Here is a 10,726-nt window from a genome sequence, read left to right as displayed (position 1 = left end):
CCAGTTTCTCCACAACCTCGCCAGCATTTGTTGCTTGCTGTTCTGTTAAATTTTGCTATTTTGACTGGGGTGAAATGATATCTCATAGTTGTTTAAAATCATGTTTTGTTTCTATACAATCAGATGTTACACAAATTTATGCCAGTATGATCCCAGGATGAGAATTTTCTTTTCCATCAGAATTCATATTTTAACAAGATTCTTAGGTGACTTTTTAACATTTTAACAGGATTCCTAGGTGAATCTGGGCATCTGCAAATCACTTATGGATCTTGTTGGTAGGTTCTGCCTCAGTAAATGCAAATTTTCAGCAGGTAGTTGAATGAGAATGAACAAGTTCAAAGTGTTGGTTAAAAAAATGCAAGTAACCGTATATAACTCTTAATTTTGCTCTGGAAGTTAATTCTTTGTTTGTTTCATTTTAAGCTCTTCCATTTGGTAAAATTCCCATTTTAGAAGTCGATGGATGTCCTCTTCACCAGAGTCTAGCAATAGCAAGATACCTGACCAAAAACACAGGTAACATGTTTATATTTAAGATTATTTTAGAAATGGAAAACACATGGTACATATTCAATATTAGTGAAATAACTTTATTATTGAACACTACAACAAAAAGAAGGGAATCCAAGGAACACAAACAATTAGAACTAACTGGTAGGTTAGTAGTGAGTCTACCCAAAAGTGCTTTTAAAGAAAGGTCTCACTGATCGACGTTACAAAAATCAGTTGCTGAAAATCCTACAGAGAACAAATATACCCTGGCATAGATGAGTTGAAATTGAGTTGATAACACCTGGTTTAATTTAATTTGGTGCAAAAAAAATGAAATTAAATGTTGGAAAAATATAACATCAGCTTAATTTTCCATGAGTTTTCTACATAATTAATTTTATGACATAAAGTTTACCTACACTCTCTTTACCTTCTTCCTACACTGTCATTAAAATTTAGGTGAAAAATTGAACAAGTACATTTTACTCCTAAACTTTCATGAGCATGTCTATCAATTGGCCAGATTACTTAACAGGGTACGTGTATAGTATGGAAGTTGAGATTTCTCAGACATGAAAACCAGGTTCTCTTACAACTTCCATGACCCTGAGACCAGAAAATCTAGACAATGCCCACTAACACTGCTGACTGTTCAAAAAGGGATTTTAAAGCAGGGCTGCACAGTTTGGTGGGTGGAGGGAGAAGGGAAAGGAATGGGAAGGATTAAGTGAAAAGACAGAGTAATGATAGGCAAGGTCCAATGGGGATTAATTTCATAAAACGTAATGTGAGGGGGCAAAATGTACCACAATGAGTGAATGAAAATTTAACTTCTCTGTAAATATTTGCTAAAATCACAGTTAAAATAAAATTTTATTTTAAAAAACCCATAATGCATAAGGAGGTACACAATGTGAATGAAGGGTAATATGAAACACAATGTATATGAGCTTTGTAAACAAACAAATTGAAAAAAGAAGGGAAAGGAAAGGAGGAGTTATAACCCCAAGAAGTGCCTGGAATGTGGTACAAAACTAAAAAACTTTTAAAAAGTCAGCCTCACTGGTTAGAGACAAGTGCAACCTCCACATTTCGCCCTGAAGAACCCTTTGAAGCTGAAACAAAACTCACTCTTACGACTCAACTTTTGGCTAACTACTAGGAATATAAAGTGAACTCACTCCTTAAAATAACAAATCACCAGTTTGAATCCACCGATGCTCCGCTGGAGGAGAGGCAATCTCCCCCTGTGCCATTTGGCTCCGATTTGAAGGTACAGAACAAGGAAAAAAACAAACAACCACACATACACACACACACACAAAACAAACAAACAGAAAGCCAATCATGAAAGATCAAAAGAGCAGAATTTGTTGGAAAATCCAGATTTTCCAGGAAGAGGTAGGAAAGAAGAATTAATAGAAATTAGAGCTACAGGGATGAAGTGGAGAGTGTGTGATTACTTCATAGGTATTTTAATGAATGTTATAAAAGAAAATATGTGTGAATTGTTGAATAGCAACTAATTTGTTTTGTCACTCAAATCACAACAAAGAAAGAAAAAGAATAAATCATGTACCCCATGATGCTCTTTATCTTATTCTGAAAAAATAAAAAGCATTCTTTGCCTTCACAGAGCATCATCTGAGGCACCCTAAAGTGGGTAGTTAACTTCCTAATTGTTTAGTTTGTCAATGTACTCCATAACATTTATGAAAATAATAAAAGAGATTCGGTTTTGTTCTTTGCCTGATACCCTTTCTCCATTCTATGTTCACTGTCTTCCTTTCTCTTTCTTCTCATTCTTTTTTTTTTTTTTAGGCTTTATACTGATTTTTTTATTACATATGGAAATGCAAGCTGCTGAACTTCTTCTTCTTTATATATTTTTCTTATTATTAATTTTAATGAAAATTTACAGAGACTTTGAATTTCCACTCACTCATTGTTGTACTTTTCTCCCTGCCCACCCCTCCCCCTCTATTGTTCTTCTCTTTGAAAGGTAAAAAAAAAAACAAAACACACAAACCTTCCTTTATTATACAATTCCTGCCCCAGCCTTTGATCTAGACTCCCCGTCATGACAATACTACCTAATCTTTAAGTACAAAAGCGCTTTGGGTTTCTTTGAAAGCTCCTTCCTTTCTAATCAATCTACAAATCATCATTCCTGCATTTCATCTACCACAACTACCTTACTGCTCCCACCACCACTAATGTTCAAGACCAAGATACCTGGTTAAATTACAAAATGAAATGAGTCGTAATTCTGAGACTTCCTTTCCAAAGTAGAGTTATGCATGAAAAAGAATAAAATCTCAAAGTAATATACCTCAACATATGTAGTTCTTTGGAAGTTCAGAAAGTTGGAGATGATTTCTGACTATGAAAATTAGATTTCAAATAATGTTTGAGTTCAACCATAAGAGATGCAATCGCTTTCAAACTTGAAGTGCATCACAATTACCTGGGGAGCATCCTAAAACACAGATTTCTGTAAGCCCTGACTTCAGAGTGTGGTAGGTCTTAGTCGGGGCTTAAGAATTTGCATTCTAAACAGTTCCCCAGATAATATTAATGAAGCTGTTTTGAGGACTTTCCAAATCACTAGTTAGGTCCCTGCAAGCAGAGAGAACACTAGTATAAGAAAAGAAAAAGAACCATAAGTTTGAAAAGTGGTGAAGTAAAAAGAGAAGCATATGGGGAAAGAGACGTTTCAGAGTATAGAGTTGTAAGATTTGATCTAAATTCTTATGCTTTTCTGCAACATCCCTTTATCTGTAACTTTGGAAGATTATTCTTACAACACTTTATCGTTGATTGGCATGACTAAAGTTAGGGAAGAACACTTGGAAGACATCAAAACAGTCTAAAAAGATCACTTCTGCCAGGTTTTCATTGCAGAGATTTGAAGAAAGGCTCGAGAAAGTGGTAGGGGAAAGTGCACAGTGCAATGAGAATCACAAAACAGTATCCTTGTGAACCAGCCCTGCCACTACTCTGTTGTGAAAAGAAACTTTTCTGAACCTCTGTTCTCCTAGCATCTATCATGTAATCGTGTGAAGTCTTCCTCTACAAACTTTCTCTTATTTTCCTTGTTTTCTTTTCTTAGTTGTTGCTACCTTTTTGTTATTGTTACATGTAGTCTGTTTTCATTAGGAGGTCTGATGGAGTAATTAATAACATGTTGTCCTACTAACCAAAAGACCCAACATCTCCAGCAGTTGGAATTCACCAGCTACTCCATGGAGGAAACACAGGCAATCTCCTTTCTATTCAGTTTTATAGCCTCAGAAACTTGATAGAGGATCACCACAAGTTAAACACCTTTTAAACCAGTCCAGCCATAGCTGATGCAGTGAAATTGGAACAGACTCAAATTTTTTAAACTGTGATTTATTAGAATAATCATTGAGATGGGAAAAATTACCAAAGAAAACCCTGGAATAAGAGGGTTGGAAGAAACAGCAAGTCTTTTCAGGAGCCTGGAGCAGGAAATTGGGTTATTTCCAGAAATGTGGACCATGAGACACATTCAAAGTAAAGTGAGAGGCTGTTGTCTGTGAGCTTGTTACCACTGTCTTCAGCTCTTCTATTCAGTGAGCACACTGACCTTGTTCTCTAGGAGGGAGATTGAATTTCTAGCACATGTCAGTCTTCGATTTGTCCTATTCTTCTTATCATTCATTCCAATACAGTAACACATTACGAATTTTGGTCCATTCTGGTTTTGCTTCCTCCTCCTCTATGACTGAATCAAAATGAATCTGTGTGAAATCTTGTGTCAGTATCTGCTTTCACTGTAACATAAGTACAGTGCCATGCTGACAGGTGATGTATCTGCTTTGTTCACTTCTGTAGCCCCATCTGGGGCTGACCCACAGCCAGAGACCTGTCATTATTAGTGGGTGAATGAATAAAGAACTGGTTTTGAGTAGGACGTGAAGACTCCATTTTGAGATTTGTTGAGGTTTATTGTCCAAAAGCCACAATGAGAAAGAAATATCCAAAGTGAAACTGACAATGTGGTCTTGAAGTTCAGGATTCACAATGCTAAATGGGACGACCTCTGCATGAAACTGAGTGTGGAATTCAAAGAAGGGTTGAAGATGAATAAAGAGAATTCTGAGGAACTTTTCAGGATCATAAAGAAAAATAATCTTTGAATATGATACCAAAAAAAAGTATATGCAGATAGATAGATGTTGTTAAAGAAATTAAAAGTTACTAAAGCCTTTCTTTCAATTTTAACACTTCTATTGAAGTAAAATTTATATAAAATTCACCCACTGTCAATATGGTGTTTGTTGATTTGTTATATAAAAGTGATTCACATGGTATGCTTCTGCCACACTGAAAATTCTTACGTTTGTATCAGTAAGTATGATTTCTAAAATTTACAACATTTTTTATTCTAAAAAAAATGGAATTTTTTTTTTTAGCAAATGGTCTCAACAAATGAAAGGAAGAGGGAGGATAAAAAGAAAACCATAAAGCTTCCAAGCAAAAGCAGTTGCTACTGAAAATATTATCAAAATTGTCTGAAATTCAAATACTGTACAGAATAAGTTATCACATACAGGTCAGCTATTTATAAACAGTATTTGCGCTTTAGTAAACTAGAAAAAACAAGACTAAATTAAATGAAGATAGTTAAATAAGTTGTGGCACATCTATATAAGGAATTTCATGTGGCTTAACCAATAAAGAAAATATTTAAAAGGTAAGTGTGCCTTTTAAAAAGTTGTAAGGAAAGACCTTTAGGATATAAAGGAGAAGGCATGTCACCAAATGATACATATGCTTATTTGCTAGTACTTTCATAAAGAAACAATGGAAAAGACATAAATAAAAGCGATTGCCAAAAAGGCATGTTGGTATGGAAGTGAAATGTGTCCGCTGAGAACAGAACTGTAATGTAACCTTTATTGACACTTCCTTTATATCACTTTGGATTTTCTTTTAGCTTGTGAATATATTAACTATTAAAGAAATATTTTGCACAGAGTCAAAGAAATTGAGTATATTCATGGACATAAAACATCCTTTCTCTGTTCCACAGATTTGGCTGGAAAAACAGAATTAGAACAATGTCAAGTTGATGCTATTGTGGACACTTTGGATGATTTCGTGTCTCGTTTTCCATGGACAGAGAGAAATCAAGAAGTAAAAGTAATGTCATCAGTTTGTTGTAATTATGACTAGTCATACACTTGCCAGGAATCGTATTCTAATTGTTACACATCATTAAGTCAAATCCACTTTCTAGTGATCCTATGTACAAAATCTTGTGGAGTCTTGAATTATCCTCAAAATCAGTGAAATATCATTGAAAATATCAAATTATATCATAAAGTTTACAACAAAGTACAGGATTCCCTATTCTAACTCTTCGCTGTACCCTTTCCTAGAGGCAACTCTTTCAGATCTTCTTAGGGACTTGCTAGGAACTCTGGTTGTGTAGTGTTCAATGTGTCTGGCTGCTAACCAAAAGTTTGGCACTTTGCTACGAGTTGCTCTGTGGGAGAAAGATGGCAGTTGCCTCCTGTAGAAATTCATAGCCTTGGCAACACAATGGAAGGTTCCTGTGAGTTAGAATTTATTCTACTGTAGGGGGTTGGGTTTGGCTGTGGTTTTAGTGGTTTACACACATCCATCTTTCTACAAGGAGATGTGGTAGCATAGTCTGTATGGAGTAGAGGATCAAATCTACTTGCAGCTCTGGGTAGTCTCCTCTTGTGCAATTTCTTGCCTTGGAAAACCTACTGAGTGGTCAGCTATGAGTTGGCCATGACTCATGGCAATGTGAGAGAAAGATTTCTACAGGATATGTTAATATGGCTTCTTTTTATTTGCTTGCCTTAGATGCTATTTATAGACATATGACTGTTGTTATTGTTAGATGCCATCATGTCAAGTACAACTATTAACGACCCTATGAACAACTGATCTGAACCGTGTCCTATCCTGTGTAATACTTTCAATCTCTGACACAGTCACGGTGTCAACCGAACTGGTTGATAGTCTTCCTCTCCTTCACCATTCCTCCACCTTCCCAAGCATGATGTCCCTTTCCAAGGAATAACCTCTCATAGCAACTTGCCCAAAATATGTGAGTGAAAGATAATTGTCTTTGCCTCCAATGAGCACTCTGGCTACAACTTTTCCAAGACATATCTGTTTGTTTTTTTGGCAATCAGTGGGATATTCTGCACTCTTCTCCAACACGACAGTTTAAAAGCATCAATTCTTCATAGGAATTGTCTTTCTAGAAGAGTATTGACTATACTACGGGCTGCCAGGAGAACAAACAAGTTTGCCCGGGAGAGGGTAAAGCCAGGCTGCTCCTTGGAGGCAAGGATTCTGACGCTTTGTCTGTTGTACTTTGGACATGTTTCAAGGAGGGAGGGACCAGTCCTTGGAGAGGGATGTCATGCTTGGGAGGGTGGACAGCGTAGGAGAGGAAGACCATGGATGAGATGGATTGATTCAGTCACTGAGGTAATGGGGATAGGTGTGTCTGAGATAATAAGATTGGCAAGAGATAGAGCAGAGTTTAGGGCTGTTGTACATAGGGTCACTATGAGTCACAGGCGACTCAACAGCAACAACATAGTCATCAGCTCTGCTTCCTTTCTTCTAAGCTCTTAATAATGTGATGTTATACGGTGAGATAATGGTAAGAAGCTGAACTGTGATTTGAAAAGTGTGTGGTTTGAATCCATCAGCTGCTGGGGAAGAAGATTGGGCAATCTTCCCTTGTGTAATTTACTGCCCCTGAAAACCTACTAGACATTCAGCTTTGAGTTGGTTCTAACTCCATGACACACACATCAGTAACAAACTTTTTGCTAAGGAGTACATTGAGTTGAGCGTCTAACAAATAGGTCATATTTCTCAAAGGGTCCACTTGAACAAAGATAGGTAATCTTCTGTAAAGATTTATGGCCTCAGAAACTGGTGGAAGGTCTCTGTGAAATGGCATTGCCTCAGTGGCAGTAGGATGGAATTTTTTAGTTAAGTCAATATTTAGTGTTTAGGAAATCTATATTTTATACAGAACTGTACACTGTCCTAGGTTTTGATTATATTTTCTACTTTACCTCACCATTAGCAATTATTCTGATATTTTTCTGAATTCTTTTTACCTTTCTTTCTAATTCATCCTACAACTGCCAATAGGCTACCAACAATGTTTTCCTCAAGGTCCACAACATCATATGATCATCATATGACCATTGCCACTATTTTCTTGGTAATATCTGACCTGGAGTCTTCTGTCCTCCTTTTTAGAACATTCTGAGTCTTTTGCACATCTGTCATCAACAGATTTCCCTAAGTCTAATGCCAAAAATCCCTTCTCTTGAGTTAGAGTCCTAGTTCTTTCTTGTTTCCTTCCTTCCTTCCTTCCTTCCTTCCTTCCTTCCTTCCTTCCTTCCTTCCTTCCTCCCTCCCTCCCTTTTCCCCTTCCTTTCTTTCTTTCTCTCCTATATCAGCCATATGTAGTTGTTGTTGTTATGTGCTGACGAGTTGCTTGAGACTCTTAGCGACCCTATGTATAACAGTCCTAAACTCTGCTCTGTCCTGTGCCAATCACACCGCCTCTGACACACCCATCCCGGTTATCCCAGTCACTGAATCAATCCACCTCATAGAGGGTCTTCCCCTCCTGCGCTGTCCCTTAGCCATATATGCTCCGTATATTAGAGTCTATCTCTCTAGTGTCCTAGGGGCTAAAAGGACATCTTGGTAACCAGAGGAATGATGGTGATGGATGCTATGGAGCCGTCTCTCTGTGAGTTATCGTGCTTCTCTCTGCTTTGTTTGCTCTGGAAGCCTGCTGCATCCTAAAATCTATTTCCTTTTACTCCTCCCTATGTTCCTTTCCCGCTTTATGAACTTACTTTTGTGGAGCAATTCTCCGACAGCTTACTGATGTTAGGAAATGAAAGGTTAGGGTCTCATTTATCTGCAAATGTTTCTATTTTATCCTCATACCTTTTCCCTCACAGTTTTGTTGAATGATATTGTAACTTATCCCACTATCCCCAGCATTTAGGAAACATTTATCTATTGCCTTCTAAAGACTGACAAGTCTGAATTCCACCTAAGTCCTGTTAGGTTTTATATGACATGTTTTCCCCACTCTCTTAACAGTTTGTAAATGTTGTTGTTCTATGATGTTTACAGCGATACATACTAGTGTGATCTTGTTTTCATCTACTGTGCTTTTTCCTTGCTGAACACTTTCAATCTGGAACTCACCTCCTCTGAGAACTCTTTTAATTATTTCGCTGATTATATCAAGGAAGAATTATGCTGTGTTAGGGAAGAAATCCTCAAATTTATCCATCAATCCTTCTCTTTATAAATTTCTAATAGAATTATTTTTATAATAAGTTTCTTATAAGTTAATGTGCTTTTCTTCTTAAAATAATATCAATCATTTCCCTGCTTAGAGAATGTTTATCCAAAATTTCCTTTCCCCCCATTTAGTTTAGATTCTGCGCTTCCACAGAAGTCAGATAGTTATTTCCAATCTATGATAAAGCTAGAATGCTCTGGTGGTCTAATGGGTAAAGAGTTGTTGCCAACCCAAAGGCACTTGGTTCTAATTCACCAGCTGCTCTACTGGAGAAACATGGACAGTCTCCTCTCCAGAGATTCACAATTTCTGAAAATCTGCTGGAGGGTCAGCTATGAGTCTATTCCAACTCAGCAGCATATAACAACATGATAAAGGTCATGGAAATTAAGAAGTTCAGTCTAAGCATGTAAATGGATGGAGTTTATTAGAAACCATAAGTTTGCCATTCTAAGTCACCTTTGAAGACAGCATCAAGCATGGAAATTTGTTTCTGAAAGAGCAAAGCCTTAAAATTGCATAAAGTCACCGTAAGCGGGAATCCACTGATACTGCAGGGAGGAGGAAATTATCAACTTACACCTACTTCTTTCAACAGCTTTTCATGAACCGAAAAACATTCAAATGTTAAGTTGCAATACTGAGAGATACAGGGGCAAAATCTTGGATGATCTAGGAAGCATCAAGAGAAGATGGAAGGAACACACTGTCTCTGTACCAAAGAGAATTGGTCACCACTGAAAAATTTCAGAGGCCATATGAACAAGAGTCAGTGGTAGGGAAGCTCTGGTGGCCTAGTGGCAAGGAGCTGCAACTACAATCCCAGAGGCGCATGGTTCGAATCCACCAGATGCTCTGCTGGGGAAGGAGGAACAATTTCCTCCTGTACCTGTCAGATCTGATTTGACGGTACACTCACACAAAAAGAATAATAATTTTTAAAAAAGAGTCAGTGGTAGTGAAGAAAGAAGTTGAAGCAGCACTTGAAGGCACTGGCAAAAAATAAGGTGCCAGGAATCGATAGGAAACCAGCTAACAGATGCAACTATGGACATGCCAGGATATTTGGTAGACAGCTACTTAGTCAATTGATTCATATTTGTTCCCATCCCCAAGAAAGGTGACCCAACAGAATATAGAAATTATAGAACAGTATCATTAATATTATATGTAAGCAAAATATTGCTGAAGATCATCCAAAACCAACTAAAAGAATACAGTGACAGAAGAATGGAAGACGTTCAAGTGGGATTTAGAAGAGGCCATGCTCATGTCAGATGGATCTTGGCTGAAAGAAGAGCATGCCAGAAGAATGTCTATCTGTGTTTTATTGATTGTGCAAAGACATTTGTCTTTGTGGATCATGACAAACTATAACTAACATTGAGAAGAATGGGAATCCCAGAACACTCAGTTGTGCTCAGAACAAAGCTATACGAAGAACTTACTGTCTAAAAAGAGCAAGGAAGTTTATTATTCAAAGTGGTTTTCCTAAAAGAAAAAAAAAAATAAGAAGGCTTTCCCAGCCACTGAGCTTGACTCTGCCAAGTGCATGGACAAAAATATGCACATAGCTTGTGTTAGCCTATCTACAAGGGGATTGGCTAGTCTCTCCATCAAGTTGAGCCATTTCAACAGAGAGAATCTCTCACCATCAACAAAGGAGAAGTAGGCATGCAGTAGATACCCTCAGGGCCAGACATTCTCATGGCTGCTAGACTTAACAGCAGCAGTGCCAGCTAGGCTTACAGAAGCAGCAGCCATGGCCAAACCAGAGAGTCAACATAAGATGGAATTGGCCTTGGAACTGCTACCCCCACAGACAGAACCAGAGCTAAGTGAAGAGCCTTTGCTCAAGTTTGGGAG

General features: G+C 37.5%; 1 protein-coding gene across 1 annotated transcript in view; it reads left to right on the top strand.

Annotated features, from left to right (window-relative positions):
* Positions 1–10,726, top strand: part of HPGDS (hematopoietic prostaglandin D synthase) — a 39,125-nt gene that overhangs the window by 10,517 nt on the left and 17,882 nt on the right. Inside the window, exons 2-3 of the mRNA XM_006900745.1 lie at positions 427–519; positions 5,558–5,667. Of these exons, the coding sequence (XP_006900807.1) occupies positions 427–519; positions 5,558–5,667 (203 nt within the window). The remainder of the gene's footprint in view (positions 1–426; positions 520–5,557; positions 5,668–10,726) is intronic.

Source organism: Elephantulus edwardii, unplaced genomic scaffold, assembly GCF_000299155.1.
Source record: "Elephantulus edwardii isolate Elephantulus edwardi_28Jun2011 unplaced genomic scaffold, EleEdw1.0 scaffold00294, whole genome shotgun sequence".
NCBI lineage: Eukaryota > Metazoa > Chordata > Mammalia > Macroscelidea > Macroscelididae > Elephantulus > Elephantulus edwardii.
The sequence above is the reverse complement of the archived record's forward strand: the minus strand, read 5'-3'. Positions and strand labels throughout refer to the sequence as shown.